This window comes from Polypterus senegalus, chromosome 5 (genome assembly GCF_016835505.1).
Source record: "Polypterus senegalus isolate Bchr_013 chromosome 5, ASM1683550v1, whole genome shotgun sequence".
NCBI classification, from domain to species: domain Eukaryota; kingdom Metazoa; phylum Chordata; class Cladistia; order Polypteriformes; family Polypteridae; genus Polypterus; species Polypterus senegalus.
The window spans coordinates 60,943,594-60,962,853 of NC_053158.1; the positions used below are offsets into that span (position 1 = coordinate 60,943,594).

Genomic DNA, 19,260 nt, shown 5'->3' on the forward strand with positions numbered 1-19,260 from the left:
TTCTGTTTCAGTTTTACTTTTAAGTTACAAGCTGATCAGAATTCTTAATTTCTGTACCCCGACTTGATTAAGTGGGAGACAAGCCCATTTAATCTACAGTATATTAGAATGAATGTCTGTCATACTTATTTGGTTTCTATTATAGCTCATAAAGGATGAACATATTTGCTGGGAGAAGGAAACTTGTTTGAGGAATTCCTCTGCCTTCCCCCTTGTTGACACCAACAATGTATCACTCAAAGAGGGCATCCTTAAATGGATGAAGAATATGACTTAAACAGGATTTACAGTCATATGAGAAAGTTTGGGAACCCCTCTCAGCCTGCATAATAAAATTTACTCCACTTTCAACAAAAAAAGATAACAGTGGTATGTCTTTCATTTCCTAGGAACATCCGAGTACTGGGGTGTTTTCCGAACAAAGAGCTTTAGTGAAGCAGTATTTAGTTGTATGAAATTAAATCAAATATGAAAAACTGGCTGAGCAAAAATTTGGGTACCCTTGTAATTTTGCTGATTTGAATGCAAGCAACTGCTCAATACTGATTACTTGCAACACCAAATTGGTTGGATTTGCTCGTTAATCCTTGAACTTCATAGACAGGTGTGTCCAATCATGAGAAAAGGTATTTAAGGTGGTCAATTGCAAGTTGCGCTTCCCTTTGACTCTGAAGAGAGACAGCATGGGATCCTCAAAGCAACTCTCAAAAGATCAGAAAACAAGGATTGTTCAGTACCATGGTTTAGGGGAAGGCTACAAAAAGATATCGCAGAGATTTAAACTGTCAGTTTCAACTGTAAGGAATGTAATCAGGAAATAGAAAGCCACAGGCACAGTTGCTGTTAAACCCAGGTCTGGCAGGCCAAGAAAAATTAAGGAGCGGCATATGCGCAGGATTGTGACAATGACTACAGACAACCCACATATCACCTCCAAAGACCTGCAAGAACATCTTGCTGCAAAATGGTGTATCTGTACATCATTCTACAATTCAGTATTTCAAGAAAAACACCTGCTACCTACTGTCAAATTTGGTGGAGGTTCCATCATGCTGTGAGGCTGTGCGGCTAGTTCAGTGGCTGGGTGCCCCTTGTTAAAGTCGAGGGTCGGATGAATTCAACCCAGTATCAACAAATTCTTCAGGATAATGTTCAAGCATCAGTCACAAAGTTGAAGTTACGCAGAGATATTCCAAAAAGACAATGACCCAAAACACAGTTCGAAATCTACAAAGGCATTCATGCAGAGGGAGAAGTACAATGTTCGTCACAGTCCCCTGACTTGAATATCATCAAAAATCTATGGGATGATTTAAAGCAGGCTGTCCATGCTCGGCAGCCATCAAATTTAACTGAACTAGATAGATTTTGTATAGAAGAAAATTCAAAAATACCTCCATCCAGAATCCAGACACTCAAAGGCTATAGGAGGCGTCTAGAGGTTGTTACATTTGCAAAAAGGAGGATCAACTAAGTATTGATGTAATATCTCTGTTGGGGTGCCCAAATTTATGCACCTGTCTACTTTTGTTATAATACATATTGCATATTTCCTTTTAATCCAATAAACTTAATGTCACTTCTGAAATACTACTGTTTCCATAAGGCATGTCATATATTAAAAGGAAGTTGCTACTTTGAAAGCTCAGCCAATGACAAACAAAAATCCAAAGAATTAAGAGGGGTTCCCAAACTTTTTCATATGAGTGTATATACTGTGTTTTAGGTAACCTTTAAATAAACAACCATATTTATTTTCAATTTATACTTGATTTGGAGCAGATTGCTAGACTCGTACATTAGAAAAATGATTTTCTTAGCAATCAGATAAATATTTTTTAGCTTTCTTAAAATAGCAGCAATATAACCTTTTTATAGAAATGGAACATTCGGTCCAACTACTATGATAAAATATTAACAATAATTATGTATTGCTATTAATGTAGTATAAAACCTCACACGGTTTTATCTATTTTATTTATGTATGTGAACAGATAGCAGCCCCCCTAAAAAAATGAATGCAGAGGTTAATTTGTTTTACAAAGGCATCTGATGTCAGTAAACACAAGTCTGGTAACATAGTATTTTTTAATCTCCACTTAGCATCTAACTTTGATATCAAGGTTTAACTAACTCTCAAGGATTATCACCTCACATATACACAGTTAAGCAAGTAAAGACTCACTATGCCCCACTAGGTTTTGACAGTCTTACTTTCAAATCCAGTCACTAATCCTTACAGATATTTCTGTAAAATGTTACTTTACTTTGAAACCAAAATTGGTACACAGACTTCAAACCACATATTAAAAAAGCAAATCCACTTGTGTATTTTTAAAGATAATTGTTTTTGGAAAAATATCCTAATAACCATTTAGTTTCAATCCATTTTTACCCCACATACAGTACTTCCAGAACTGTCATATGATTATTTAGAAAGGAAGCTATTAGAGAAACACACACTCTACAGGCAGGTTAGAGTATCACAAGAGGACACGTGTGCATAAGGTATTGAAATATGTCCCAAATCCAAGTTTCTAAAGCTATGCTTTTCAACTGTCTTTGTGATAACACCATGTAACAAATGCATTCCTATTGATAGATTTTCTACAATTACTGTCTCACATGTGATCGATGAGTTGGGCAATTGAGTTCACATTTCTTCAAACATTTTTGAACTTCTGTGTTTTAATGCTTTTGGTAGTTGCAAATGTAAATACAGGCATATGATGTTCTTATCATCACAGCATATAAATCATATTTCAAATTTTATAAATATATGTCACCTTTTGTAAGATCTCCAGTTCTGTCCAAAGACAGTGAACATTTGGTCTTACTTGTAATATCATTAGTAAAGCTGGTTATCTTTTGCATCTTAATCACACTGCTTTCACAGTACATTTATGAACAGAGTTTTCTATCCTACTCTCTGTTCTTTGATTTAAAGGTGTGCTATTGATCCATATCTTAAGATTACACACCTATTGTAAAACAGCATATGTTTTAAGAAGGTTAAAAAGCAAACCATTGTTGTAAGATTCTGCAATTTTAAAAGGAGACTGGCTGTGCACTTCATTTCATTAGCTACCCCATTTGTCTTCTTTCAGGATACGGTTTTAGGCGGTACTTGCTACGGCCTGCAAAACAGGGAGGTGGTACCTGGTTCCAAGGCGTAAATTCACCTTGGAAGTTATTGCCAAGCACAGTTATTGACATTATTGAATGTTGATGCCCAGATGTGCATTGATGTCTCTGTCCTGTAGACAGCTAAGCAATAATCAATGAAAAAGGCACACTTGTCATTGCTTATATTCTTTTGTTATACAGACACTTATTTCTTTATATGTCAATGTCAATTTATTTATAGAGCACATTTAAAACATAAGTAATGCTGTAGCCAAAGTGTTTTACATTAAAACATACAATAAACATAATTAAATAGAAATAATGTACAATAAAATGAAAAATACAGCCAGCAGTGAGTTAAAGAAAAGAAAGAAAATGAATAAGAGTAGGGCAACCATCAATATCATTGAAGGTCACTGAAAGCTAGAGAATAGAAATAAGTCTTTAATCTAGTATTAAACAGTTCAATTGAACATGACTCATTAATGTAATGAGTTAAAGAGTTCCAGAGACTAGGTGCAGCAGCTGTAAAATACCGGTCCCTCTTAGTTTTACACTTAGTGCTATGGACCATAAGAGACAACTGACAAGTAGATCTCAGTTCTCTGGATGGCTGGTGTTAATACAAAATTCAGATAAATAGGCAGGAGCATATCCATGTAATGATTTAAAAAGTAGTAACAAAATTTTAAAGTCAGTTTTAAAACTAACAGGCAGCCAGTGTAAAGAATCAAACATTCTTGCCCCAACCAAAAAACAGGCAGTAGCATTCTGAACCAACTACAACCTATGTATCAGGGATTTTCTGATCCCAGAATACAAGTTGCAGTAATCAAAAAAGACTAAAAGTCAAAGCAGGAAAAAGCAACTCCTGACTACAGAGTTAATTTGTTTCTCAAAAGAGATGGTACTATCAAAAATGACACCAAGATTATGGACCTGAGGTTTGCAAAAGAGCCAAGAATTTCAAAACCAATTTGAGCTTTGGCAAGATAACCAGCTATTATCACTGCTAGTTTATTTCAATAGCGAGCAAAAAAATTGTCAGCCATTAATAATCTTAGTTCAAAAAAACCAATTGTGCATCTAATTAATTGCAGAATTACAACAGGGATATAAACCTGTGTATCATCAGCATAACAGTAAAAAGAATTATTAAATTTCCCACAGGATTAAGATATACAGAAAATAAAATAGGACGCAAAATGAATCTTTGAGGAACATCACATTTAACAGGAGCAGTAGATGAGAAAGAAGAATTCAAAGATACTGAAAAGTATCTACAAATAAGATATGACCTGAACCAGTTAAGAGCAGCCCCTTTAAGTTCAAGCCGCAACAGCAAGACCTCATGGTCAAAGGTAACAAAAGCTGCAGAAACATCTTGGACAATGATAAGGACTGCAGCCCTACCGGAGTCAGTAATAAGAGAGATGTCATTAAATACTTTCAGGATGGCTGTCTTCAACACCATAAAAATGCAGAAAGGCAGATTGGTAGATCTTAAATAAATGATTGGAGTTCAGATGATCAACCAATTGATTATAAATAATTATTTCTAATATTTTAGCCAGAAATGGCAATTGGGAAATCGGGTGAAAATTAGTTTACATTCCAGGATCTAAAAATGGCATTTTTAAACAAGGTTGTACCACCGCATGTTCAAAAAAATGAGGGCATAACCCCCTCGACTAATAGAAACATTGATAATAGCTAACAAAAGTGGACCCAGAACATCAGAAGCTTCAACTATGAGGCATGATAGATAACATCAAGAGGACTGAAAGTTTAAATGTGTCAATAGTACTTTTTAACTGTGAAAATGAAACAACATCACAAGATTCCAAGAAAATGCCATGATTAACAACAGGAAGTACATAACCAGTAGGAACAATGCCAGAGCAGATAGCATCAATTTTCCTGATAAAGAATGAGAGAAACTACTCACAAGAATGAACAGTACAATGTAATGCAGTCTCTGAATGGGAGATAAATAGCCTCATTAATTGTACTGAATAAGACCCCTCGGTTTATTAGAATTAGAGGTGTAGGAAGCACACAGGATGGACGGGTGTCCCAGCCAGGAGCCAGGAAGATCCCTTACCTGGAAGTGAGGCCCCAAAGGAACATAAAGGCAACCCGGATGGATTTAACACCTTCCCTCGCCATGAAAGAAGAGTACAAGGAAGGACTGCCTCTGGAGAACATCATTCCCCCCAGGTGATAGATGGCAGCAGCCCTCCCTATTGGTGCCAATTTAGGAATCAGCAGGGAATGCCCACATTTGTAGTTTGGTAGCACAGCCCTGCTGGGGTCTGTGGAGTGCCACAGGGAGATGTGCTCCCCAAAATATGGGGCTTTTGTATGACCCAGAAGTACTCCATCGGGCAGGAGCCCTGGCACCAGAAGTACTTTTGGGTCCTTAATAAAAAGGGACCACACTCCCTTATCCAGGTGAGTGGGTGCTGGGAGGATGTAAAGCAACACTTGACTGGAGGTGGGTAGTACAGTGGTGAGAAGAAAATATTGTGGAGATGAAAACATGTGTTTGTGTGACAGTGAAGGTACTGTGGTAAATAAACCCATCCTTTATTTGAACTTGAGACTCTGTGTGTTCGTGTTTGGGGTTCGCTGGTGGTCTGGTTCTTTCACAGAGGATACCAAATCACCTCTGTAATCATATTTAGTTCTCTTAACTGCATCCTGTAAGTTGAAAAGAGAAGCCCTAAAAATCTGCTATATCAAGGCTGGAGAAAATGGTTTTAAAATCAGATAAAAAAATTTAAGAAGCGAGAATAGTGTGGGGCACAGTTTGTAGTAGTAACGTCAATAGTAATATTCAAATCCATCGTTAGACAAAAATGATCAGTAAAAGGAGCATCACATATACCAAATATTGCCTGCTTCTGTTAGATTGATAAAGCATGTGTTTTATCAAGTTAGAGAGAATATTGCGCTTGCACGCATTATGTAATGAAATGACAAGATTGGAACAGATGTTATAGACATACATCCAGCCATCATTCCATTTGTCTAACCCACCTATCTAGGGCAGGGTAGCGGTACACTTGGAGCCCAGCAAGCATCAAACACAAACTGTGACAGGGTGCCAATCCATTACAAGGGCAAACACACACGGACCATTTTAGCAATGCCAGTCCACCTAATTTGCATGTGCTTGGACTATAGGAGGAAACCAGAGTTCCTGGTGAGAACAGGCAAACTCGAAACTCCAGTATCCTTCACTGTGGCAAGACCGCAGTGCTACCGTAGTGCCTCCTTGCCGCCTAATATTGTTAATTGCGGTCTTCATTTTCATTCACCCGTTAATCTATTTGTATAGAAAAGTACACCTCCAATTGTATGGCCACATAATCACAAATGGCTACAAATAAGAATACAAATAAATAAAAATAAGCATTTATTTGTATATTTTTCCCCACTATAGATAATAATAATAATAATAATAATCCATTGATTATCCTAGCATGCTGGGCAGCTGAAGTCTATCCCAGCAATCACAAGGCAGGAACAATATCGTGACAGGGCCCAAGTCCATGAGATGATGAACACACGCACGCGTTTAATCACAATGAAATTTAGTAAGTTTAGTGCTGATGTTTAACCATGGGCAAGAGTGATAGTGCAGAGCTGTTACTCCTGCCTTACACTGCTAGGTTCTACAATAGGTTTGTATGTTCTTTAAGCATATTTATGGATTTATTGATATAAGTGAGTATCAGTGAATTTACTCAGTTTATTTATTACCATATCCTCAGCATGGGCAGCTCATCATGTATTAAAAAAAATTGGTTTGTGGCACTTCAATCTACTCTCTCTCTCTCATATTCTACCTTTTTCATTTTATAAAAAGAGACTTAGGTGTTTCAAAAAAAAAAAAAAAAAAAAAAAAATCAAAGGCTTTTATTAGAAATACAATGCAGTGTAATCAGTTTACACTTGTTACGTGTACAATATATAATAAAACTCTAAAGTGCCCTTTTCACTATGCTGTTAGTCGACATGAATCTCACTCTGTTGGCTATGTAAAGTAACAACATAGAATGTAATGGACTGGGTTTAGCATTGGGATGTCATAACTCCATCCACGATTGCTGCAGCAAACAGACAAACAAACAAGAACTGTATCCTTACTCAAGGAAAACAGAACCCAGAATCTTTGATAAAATGAATGTTATTTTACAGTTATGTCCAGTTAACCGTTTTTGTCACAAGCATGCCTAAGAAAAGCAGAAGGCACATTTTCCTAAACGGAAACCTTTGCTACTTAAAATGGCCATAGTCAGTAAATTTTAAGGCTTTTTTTGTATTGGGACTCTGGTACATTTCACTTCCATTATAAAGTACAAGAGCAGGCTATTTATTTTTTAAAATTAATAAAGATTTGCTTAACTTCAATTTCATGTCACAAATTAATATACAACATTGTTGTACAGAAATAACTTGGAAAATATAGTACTTATCCTTTAAATAATACAGGAAATAAGAATTCTCAGGAATCTTTATGCACCTCTATTTTAATGACCACCATCTTTTATTTAAAAAAATAAAAGGTGGAATAATACAAGGTTAGATAGACCCTAAAAAACATACCTGTTTCAGGGTGGCAATATAGCGTGTAATGTACTCCACTGTAACAGGATCTTCAACCGTAAGTCTGTGGCTCTGACATTCAACACGTGCTCTGTTAATTACAATACGTGCATCTGCCGTTAACCCTAATGGAATGAATATATAAAAATATTAAAAAAAAAAAAAAAATCTATATACTATACACAAACTATTTAGTGCAAACAATACTCCCCAGATAATATCTAACCATTTTTTCTGTAGACAAAAATTTAGAACTATTATACAATATGGTCAAACAATGAAAATGTGCTGGCTGGCCATATTTAAAGTGAAATACGATAAAAAGAAAGACAGTTGCAGGTTTAAAATATGCAGTGATAAAATAAACAGTAAATGCCACAAAATGGGTAGGTCTTGTGCTTAGAAACATACTGATGCTCTGCTACATGTAGAAATGGAAAGGCATTTGACTGTAAATTTAAAGTTTTTCCTGCACAGGGACACTGCAGTAGCAGATTTTGTACATACATTTTAGGATAACTAGTGACTCTAAATTTGTCCCTGTGGGAATGAAAGCATAGATGGGTCCGTGAGTAGGCCATGTGATGGACTGGCATCTTTTTTCTGGACAATTTACACCCTGAACCTAACTGCGACCAGGACAGGCTACAACCATACTCCGTCTCAGCCCTTGACCCATAATTCTCTGCTGAACTGAGAATGTCACGGATCACCAAGTATACAGAAAAACTTTCATTTGAAGTACGAAGAAACACTGCATTTTTTTCTTTACATATGTAAACAAAAATTAGACTTTCATTTATATATGCAATATCATTTACATAAACAAAAGAAATCCTGTTCATCCAAGTGTATCAGATTAATTAACAGGTGAAAGCAAGATTGCACCATTAAGGTTTACCTGCAAATGCCATGCATACGTGCTCATCAAGTGCACAGATCTTTCGCACCGTCCTTTCCTCCTGCAATTTTGCAACAGATTTTTTTTCCACGCCAAGAACGACAATGTCTTTTCCTCGAATTCCAACCTGAACATTAAAAAAGTGACAATTTTCATATGGGAAAAAAACATAAAAGTATGTTGAGAATGATCATTTACTTTCAGTCAGATTGCAATCTTTGCATATAGATTTTTTTTATTTTAAGAAAACATCACATACAATCAAGTTACACTTAACAAAAACATAATTCAACCACCATCCAAGTGAAAGAGAGGAGGGTAACAACATAGGCAAAAATGTAAAAACAAAGTTGAAAATGCTTCCCTACTGATAGAAGGGCTTATTCTAAATTTTAATTAATTAGATCTTGCCATATTTAAAAAAAAGTTTTGAACAGATCCTCTAAGTAAGAATTAGTTTAAACCCCCAATTTCAAAAAGTATATAACATCAGTTAAGCACCGACTTATAAAAAGGGAGGGCTAGAATTCTTCCAGTTCAGCAAGATAGTTCTACGTGCTAGTAGTGTGGTATAAGCAATTACAATCAATTTGTTCTTCTCCACTTTAAACCCATCTGGGAGTACATCAAACACAGCTATTAAAGGGTCTGGAGTGATTGTGACAGCAAGGCTGTTTGATAAACATTCATAGATTTTTGTCCAGAATTATGCTAATTTAGTACACAACCAAAATGTGTGTCCCAGTAAGTGTGGAGCTAGGTTGCAAAGTTTTCAGGTTGCATCTTGCCCAGAATATATTTTGGACAATTTTAAACAAGATAAATGTGATCAATTAAAGATTTAAAGTTGAATTATTGAATGTGCATATGGAGCTAAAGTGTATCCTATGCATGGCTACCTTCCACTCCTATTCTGAGATATTAAGTGAAAAATCCTTTTCCCGTCATGCATTAGGATCTTTGAAAGGAAGAAACATGTTTTTATTGTATTGTTGAGATGCAACCCGAGTCTTCAAAACCGATCGGTATTTTGTATGGAATAGAAATGGTTGGGAAGGTGTGGAAAATTGGGTAGGTCCTTTTTAGCAAAATTTCTGATTTAAAAGTAGTGGGAAAATTGTGTAGCTTGGAAGTTAAATTTGATGTTTAATTGTTCGTAAGGTGCAAAAACATTATCTATATACAATTCTCTAATTGTTTTAATCCCAGACATTTTCCAAAGATTAAATACCAAGTATGTTTGAGAGGGTTAAAAAAGGTGGATTATCATGTAAAGGTGAAACAAATAAAAGCTTCAATGCCTTGAAGCGCATCCTGCATTGGTTCCATGTTCCAAGTGATTGATGGACAATTGGATTATTGGTATAGACCAGTGGTTGGCAAACTGCGGCTCGTGGGCCACATGCGGCTCTTTAGCCACTTGAGTGCAGCTCTGCCACAAATCGATTTCGACAACATGCCGGCGAGCGGGGTGTCAGTCGGGTTGACGTAGTGCAAGCAGGCGCGGGGTATGCGGCGCGGAGGAGGCACACACAACTAAAGCACGAGTTGAGCAAGAGAGCGAGCCAGTCACAGCTTGTCCATCAGTGTGTACAGTGGTCAGTGCCTGGCGTGCCGAAAAGTCTTATGCAAGCAACAAGAGTACCTTAAGCGCATTAAGCTACTTGTATCTTTCAACCAGCTGCAGATCTCACAGGTATTTTTGGCATCAATTTAATAAGTTGTTCTAACTTTGTGTTGCTGCTTTTCTCTTATAAAACGAAACGTTTTTAGGTGCCACCTATTTCACATGGCTACAAAGAAGAAGCAAAGAAAAACGGAAGACGAAAACTGTGAATTTAAAGTTGAATGGACCAAATTGTTCGTGTTTATACAAAACTCAAATGGCCTTCCGACCTGTCTTATTTGTCAACAAAAATTGGCGCATAACAAGAAATCAAATTTGGAGAGACACTTTACAACTAAACATGTGTCATTTGGCAGTAAATATCCCGCCAGTGATGCGAGGAAGAAAGCAGTTGAGGAACTTCAGAAGAGTCAAGAAAAATCAAGTTCTGTATTTAATTATTGGGTGCAATCTTCCAACAATGTTAATATTGCAAGCTTTATTGTTAGTCAAGAGATTGCTAAGAGAGGCAAACCATACACAGATGGTGAGTACATTAAAAGTTGTTTTATAAATGCATCCAAAGAGCTATTCCGGGATTTTAAGAACAAGGCAGAAATTCTTAAAAAAATTAGAGTTACCACTGTCTGCTAAAACAGTAAAAGATAGGACAGTCAAAATGTCTTCGAATATAACCAATCAGCAAATCGAAGATCTTAAATTGGTTTCAGCTTTATCAATAGCTGTTGATGAGTTTTGTGACATAAATGACACAGCGCAAGTTTCATTTTTTGTTCGATTTATTTCGTCTACGGGTCCTAAAGAAGAACTTTTAGGATTATTGCCACTGAAAGGTCAAACACGTGGCGAGGATATTGCAAATGCTGTCACTGAATGCATGGAGAAACATCATATTCCACTCGATAAAATGGTTTCAATTTTAACAGATGGGGTAAAAAGTATGACCAGAGTGAGAAAAGGTTTTGTTTCGATTTTGAAGGAAACAATTAATCACAAGATACTTGTTTACCATTGCATCATTCATCAAGAAGCGCTTTGTGCGCAGACATTTCCAATGTTACGGAATTGGTGATCAAGACTGTTAACACAATTGAAGCTAAAGCTCTTTATCATCGCCAAATTAAAGAATTTTTAGTTGAAATGGAGAGTGAATACGCAGATCTTCTGCTGCATAATAAGGTACATTGGCTTTCAAGAGATAACGTTTTAAAACGTTTCGCTTCCTTATTATTAGAAATTAAAGCATTTCTCCTTGAGAAGGGCATTGACTATCCTGAACTAACAGACCACCAATGAATCCAAAATTTTATTTCACGGTAGACGTTACGTCTCATCTAAATAATCTTAACCGTAAACTACAGGAGAAAGGAAACACAATTTTTTCGATGTTGGAAGAAGTAATTTCATTTGAAAACAAATTATCCTTTTTGCTCAAGATTTTGAAAGAGAAACATTAATTCATTTTCCAAGCCTGCTGAAACATCGCCAAGAAAATAACTCGGTAATTGACATTTACTATTTCAAAACAGCAATTTTAAATATGAGGGAAGCTTTTCTACGGATGTTTCAGGAATTCAGAAATAGCATGGCTATCTATGTTAGCCTTTGTTAAAAAACCTCTCAGTACTGACGTAACAGAATTACATTTTTCTCTTTTTAATATTGACATTGGCGCTTTTGAAATGCAATTACTGGAGTTAAAAAAACAAAGAATTATGGAACTCAAAATTTGATCGCCTTAATGCTGATCTGGAAAAATTGGAGAAAAATAAATGTGATTTTAGTTCACACCACAAGTGGTCTGCTTTGAAAGACCTGGAGAAGGAAGACATGATAATTTACAACACCTGGAATAGTATTCCTGACCATTTCAGGTGACTACCTGTTGAAGCTCATCGAGAGAATGCAAAGAGTGGCTATTTTGAAGAAACTAGAATATAAAACAGGTTTTCAGTTATTTCACCTTTTTTTGTTAAGTACATAACTCCACATGTGTTCATTCATAGCTTCAGTGAGAATCTACCAATGTAAATGGTCATGAAAATAAAGAAAACACATTGAATGAGGAGGTGTGTCCAAACTTTTGGCCTGTACTGTATATAGGGATGCTCTGAAATAAAAAATAATCTTGGGAATGATGTTAATCTTGACAGTATTGATTCTATCTGCGAATGTAAATCGGAGGATAGGTCATCTATTCAAATCGTTTCTTTTTTTTCCCCATGCCGATAGCAATATTTTGTTGAAAAGATCTTTATATTTACTTGTGATGCTAACCCCTAGATATTTAAAGTGTTCCGATAGAATTAGCGGATAAGATGTCCAGTCTAGTATTCTGTGCTAGAGAGTTCACTGGAAAATGCACACTTTTATTCAAATTGATTTTGATCCTGATATCTTTGAAATTCTGCTACTGCTTCAATAACTACTGGCTGCCTTCCAGTTTCTGGGTCTGATATATAAAGTAAGATATAGTCTGTGTATAGCGATTTTTATGTTTCAAATGTGAATGACCAATGGCTGAATAGTGACTACAAAAAGCAATAGCGATAGAGGGCACCCTTGCCGAGTACTACATTCTAGTTTGAGTCAATGTTGTTTACACCAGTCCAGAAGCCTTTCCCTGTATTAAGTAGTTTTATCCGTGCACATATACTGTATTTGGGCCAAACCCAAAATTATGCAATGTGGTGAATAGGTAGCCCCAATAAACTCGTCGCTTTTTCTGCATCCAAAGATAAAATCTCTGGTGTGTTAGATTTTATGGGAGAATATTTTGCATTAAACAGATACCTAATGTTTGAAGCTAAATGCCTGCCTTTAATAAATCTGGTTTGGTCTTGTAATGCAGACTACTCAACTCTACTTCAGTGTTAAAAGTGGAACTTCATCACAGCTTTCTCAGCTCGCAACCTGCCTGTATACCCTGCCATTCCTTCTTAAATTCTGTAAGTGCCTTGAGCATTGGAAAAGAGCTATGTAAATAAAATGTATTATTATTATTATTATTATGAAAGAAACCACTTTCTCAATCCTTCTAACTGGAACTTTGGAGAGTATTTTAACATCATTATTCAAAAGAGAAATTGGTCTGTATGATGCACATTGTAATATGTCCTTATTTTTCTTTGGAAAGACAATAATTAATGCTTGGCAAAAAGGTTGAGGTAGAAATGTATAGGGTCTACCTTCTATAAACATTGTTAATAATAGCTGCACTAACTTAGTTTAAAATTGTTTATAAAATTCCACTCGTTATCCACTACAGCCTGCTGCAATCACACTTTGAAGTGAGTTTATAGCATCCAGTAGTTTGGAGAGTGTCAAGTTTGTCCAGTTCCTCTGCACTAAGAGTATCTAGCTGTGCTAATTGTACTGCATCAAAAAAACTCCTTAGATTGTCTTTTCTTTTTTAAATTTAGAAGAACATAAGGACTTCTATTACTTAATAAATGTGTGGGATATATTTTTATGGTCAGCGATATTATCTCCATCTGCAAAAGTATAGAATAAGATTGTAGAACTTGTCTTTTACTATAAAGTGTCTCATTCTGTGCTCAGGTGTACTCTTGATCTATTCTGGCGATTTTGCTGATTGACTCCAATGCCTACTTGGTCTCCAATTTATTTTTATGGGAAAGGTATGAAATAATCTGTACTCTTAAAAAACATTAACAGAGTTTACCAGAGTATTTCTGCAGAGACCTCTAAGGTCTCTTTATCGACTAAAGAAGGGATTTTAAAAAAATTTTGTTTAGGGAGGGTATGGGCTGGATGTGGAATTGGATTTTTTTTCTCACAATGTCACAATCGAAGTGCGTTTGTCTGATCTGTCAATCTATCATTGCTATTCCAAAGAAGGAAAAATGTGGAAAGGCACTTTCGAACTGTTCACAAAAACTACGAAACTGACTTCCTTCCGAAAAGCGATCTGAGAAAGAGAAAGGAGAGGGAACTAAAAATCGCAGTTAAATAGTACAGTCATCAATTTTCACTCAGCTGAATTCAAAAGCAAAGGCAGACACACCAAAGCATCTTTCCGGGTGAGTCACTTGATCATTAAGCATAAGAAGTCCTTCCAAGATAGACAGGTGATAAAAGAGGCCTTCATTGAGACAGATAGCTAGGGAGAAATTCCTACTAAGATTTCAAGACCCCTGGCCGGAGAAAAAGGAGCTTCTCCTTGACATTAAACATGCAGAATACAAGCAACTTAATAACGGATCAATGGCCGCTACACTTGGCATTTTTTTTTCCCCGATCTGACCAGCATGTTGAATGAGCTTAATTTACAGCTGCAAGGAAAAGAGAACTCCATGGTCAATATGATTGGCTCAATTAATGCTTTCAAACGGAAAATGCAACATCTGTCCTCAAAGCTGCAGCGCCATGATTTGGGGAATATCCAAAACCTTGCGCCAGAGCGGGAGACACAATGGAAGGCATGTGCGCAGAAATGACAGCATATGCTACACAGAGCAGATTGAAAATTGCCTGTCAGACTTTGACAGACGGTTTCAAGACTCAACTTTACTAGATCCAATCGCTACATTTAAGTGCAATCCATTTAGGGAAGATGTTGAGGGTTATTCACCTGCATCAAAAATTGCAACACTGTTTCACTTAAAACTCCTCTACAGTGGAAAATGAGATTTTGACACTACAGGAAGACATTCAGCTGAAGTATGGGGCTCATCGACAGTTTTGGAACTTACTCACAGAGGAAAAGTATCCAAACATGAGGAAATGTGCTACCTCCTTGACTGCATTATTCGGCTCTACTTATTTATGCGAGTCAGCCTTTTTCCACACGAAGATTATTAAATCCTAATACAGTAGTGACCATAAATGTATTGAATTGTTATTGTGCCATAAAGGTTATTTAGTTATGCAAGGTACAACAACATATATTTTATGTCTAAAGTATACTACAGTCAATATACAGTACATACATACAGTAGAGTCTCGCTTATCCGACATAAACGAGCCGGCCAAAAGGCCGGATAAGCGAAAACGTTGGATAATGGCAGGTGTTAAGAAAAAACCTATTAAACGTCAAACTATGTTATAAATTTACACATTACGAACCTAATAATCATGTTTTACAACATAACTGAATAAATTAACTGAAAAAATGAACTTACAGTTACAAAGTATGTACTGTACTTAAAAAGTTCAGTCCTGTGATGATTTAAAGACATTTTTAATCGTAGTCTGCTTTCCTGACGAGTGCCGTTTCTTTGCTGTGAAGTCTCGCCATCTTTGCAGCATTATTATGTCGATTCCTGTAGCTTCTTCTTGTTGCTCAATGTAATTAATTGCAGTTTCTAGCCTTAACTCCATCACTAATATAGTCAACATCCGTTCGAGCGTATACTGTTTACTACAGCATTGTGACTGCGTGTGTGTGTTTGTGCTGTGGTGCGAGTCCCCGTCTTGCACCCGAAAACTCGAACCTGAGTCTCAGTACTTTTAGCAACACCAACTTTATTAAGCTTGAAACAGCAACAGCGAGGTTATTTAATGTAGCGGGATCTTTCATTCTCCTATACACAGACACAGCAGTCAGGCAGGGTCGGGGGGGGAAAGTAATACTGAGCCCAGCGTATTTATAATGTCCCTTGTTCCTTGTATCACCCATCAACGGCAGGCACTTACAGCATGTCCGCGATCCTTTTGGATTGGCTTTTACATCAAACTGCTACAGAGCTGGCTGCCTGCGATTGCTATGGGATGCTCTTCCGCGTGTCGTCCTGTTGGGTGGAATCCCACAAGAGTTTACTCACACTCACACCAGCCATGATTCTTTTCAAAGGTAAAGTGCAGGTTAATTTGCTTTATGTATTTTTACTTTATATTTTGTATTAATCATTTTTATATGAATAGTTTTGGGTTTTGGAACGAATCATCTGAGTTTCCATTATTTCTTATGGGAAATTAGCATTGATATACTGTACAAGTGCTTTGGACTGCAAGCACATTGCCAGAACGAATTATGCTCACAAACTGAGGTTAATTAGCTGCAGGGTAATTAGCTGCGGCAGAGTCGGGAGCAACAAAAAATAGACTACACTCACGCTCGCAACTTGCAGTTCTTGATTGATGCGTATTTTTTTTTTTTTTTGCGGTGGGATGTCGGATAATACAGAATGTTGGATAAGCGAAGGTAGGATAAGTGAGACTACTGTATATGTATGTACATGTATATATATATAATTTTTAATGTAGGTAGATCATTTTGACCTGGTCATTTTAAAAGTAGCTTGTGATCTAGGCAGGTGAGGTTACCAAACCACATTGTGATGCATCCAGTCAAGATTGTTTACTTACCACTGAATTTTCACTTAGTTTTTGGTTCTCTCCCCACACCTCTTTACCCTCTCAGGAAAAAGAGCTTTTGCTGAGCCTTTTTTAGTATGCCAGTTGCGTAGACGGGCCACGAAAGGCAGGTGTTGATATGGACACCCAGGATCCTGAAGCTGCTAATGTCTCCACACAGGAGTCGTTGATGTAGACCGTGACTGTCTTCTTTTTTTTCCTGAAGTCAACAATGATCTCTTTTGTTTTGTCAACATTCAGTAAGGTTGTTGTCATGCACCATACAGTCAGGTTGTTGTCATGCACCATACAGTCAGGTCCTTGCTTCCCACCTGTAGGTGGCCCCATCATTGTTGCTGATAAGGCCAATCACAGTGGTGTCATCCACGAAGTTGATGATACTGTTGTCCTCATGCTTTGCTACACAAGGTAAATTGACTATAAATCAGTGTGGTGTCATCCACGAAGTTGATGATACTGTTGTCCTCATGCTTTGCTACACAAGGTAAATTGACTATAAATCAGTGTGCTGAGGCAGTAGCCTTGCTGAATTGGGATGTTAGTAAGCAGTATATATATATTTTCCACTTTCCCCAAGCATGCAATTTAGTCATTAAAAAAAAAGAATTTTGCAGTATAAGCTTTGTGAGTGCCATTTAAGAATCTTAAGAGTTTTGTCAAATCTTGAATTCCAGGCTTCTCTGTTCAATGTTTTTTATAAAAAAAGAAGCCTACTGCAAAATTCTTTTTTTTTTTAATGACTAAATTGCATGCTTGGGGAAAGTGGAAAATAAAAGCATTAAACACAAATACCAGGAAACACTTCTCTCCTATATATAATAAACTTAACTACCAAATGAAGTATTGACAATAAAAGGCTTTTATTACTTTATACAATGCTACAACTTGGGGAGTAGTTAAAAACATCAGAAATTTTGTAATTGAGAGGGTACAATGCAGTCTGTCAAACTAAGGTTCTCGATCTAGCACTCTTAACCAAGCTACAACTCAATGTACAGTCCAAAAGCTGGACAGCAGTTTCTCCTCACGCTTTTTTATGGAGGATTACATTTTTCAGTTAAGTAATAGGAGCACAGTGTTCAGCTCTGAAAGACACACAAAGTCTGTAGAAACAATGTCTCAACTGTGTTATTTAACTATGTTAAATAATAAATACTTGATCGCAATACATTTCACCCCATGTTGTACTAGTATAAGTCGAGCTTTTGACAAACTAGAATTAAAATCACACGCTAAACAAAGGTAAAGTAACAATCAGTTAGCTGTTTTAACCTTATTGAACAATTATTTTTGGTTTAGGTTATTCCAACCCAGTAGCTTTGGTCTTGTTATCAGAGTGAAGATGTCAACAGATTAGACCACAGCAGAGTGGTAAGGTGTAAACCACTTTTTACCAAGGGGTGTTCGCCTAATGTTTTCCAAAATACACCTGGCTATAACCCCCAACTGCAATTCAGACACATTTTACGGTGCATCAGTTAAAGCCAATAGCACAACAACAACAACAACAACAAAAAAAAAAACAGACGAATACGGCCATTATTAAACGAATTACCCATGTTTGTCTATGTTGTGTGGTATAAAACTACCGATTGCTCTATTAAATTTAAAATCTGGATACTTGATCACACAATTAGTGCCGTAGCGGGCCCACTACTATTGGGAAGAACCCCGCACCAACCAGGTAAAAAATTAAGAAAAACCTGAACTTCACCATTTACTCGATATGAGGCTGTAAAATAAGCGTCTGACAGAAGGCCGGAGACAGACGATGGCACAAAACTAAAGGAATCTGCTTCCTATTCCTACTTCGCAATCTTGGATCACAAAGCCTTCGGCCTAGAGTATCTACTCATTACATGACAGAAAGAACATGATTGATATTTATTATCAAACTTTCCTTAACCATACCCTTTCTCAAACTTACGTTTAACATTCTTTGTTCTCTATGATTGCAATCCTACGACATCAAAGTTTTCCGTGAATACTTACCGCGGTTGAGCCCTTTTTCACAGCCTCCTGAGCATACTCCACTTGAAACAGATGACCATCTGGAGAAAATACGGTGATAGCTCGATCATATCTGGCAGCCATTGCACTGTTTTAGTCTTTGGAAAAGTTAACTGAAAATAACAACATACAACCTTCTATTCATAAACCATGGCAATCTATTAGAAAAGGCACGCTGCGTCTAAAGGGCGAACAGACAGCCGGGAGGAGCAGTCCACTGCGATCCCCAATGGGGGGAAGGAAATATAATGTAGCTTTGAGAGACTAAAACGTCTAAGGGTTTACTCGATTTTATTTAGATATTATGATTAAGTACCAAAGTTTATAATCGTGGCAGAAGACACACAATACACGTAGTTGTTTGTATCCCACTTTTATTATAGACTTAATTTGTACAAATCCCCCTACCACGTTGCATTTTCCCACATCAACGTAGGTACCAAAGAGCAAGTCATATCTGTGATAGAATATTAAAACTCTTATTCTTTTCGGTTTGCACAGTTTTTAATACATTTAATTTATAAGTCAAATATTTTTTGAGGAGTTTAGGGTTATCCTTCTAAAATATGTTAATTATATGCAAATATTTCCGTCCAGATGTTATCATGACTCATTTTCTTATTCCACAGTATGTTTTCTTCTT

At 36.7% G+C, this 19,260-nt stretch overlaps 1 protein-coding gene across 1 annotated transcript in view; it reads right to left on the reverse strand.

Moving 5' to 3' along the window:
• psma8 (proteasome 20S subunit alpha 8) overlaps positions 1-18,825 on the reverse strand; it is a 30,543-nt gene extending 11,718 nt beyond the window's left edge. Inside the window, exons 1-3 of the mRNA XM_039754688.1 lie at positions 18,600-18,825; positions 8,642-8,768; positions 7,741-7,865 (exon numbers count right to left, since the gene is read on the reverse strand). Of these exons, the coding sequence (XP_039610622.1) occupies positions 7,741-7,865; positions 8,642-8,768; positions 18,600-18,701 (354 nt within the window). The 5' untranslated portion in view covers positions 18,702-18,825. The remainder of the gene's footprint in view (positions 1-7,740; positions 7,866-8,641; positions 8,769-18,599) is intronic.
• Positions 18,826-19,260: the final 435 nt, after the last annotated feature.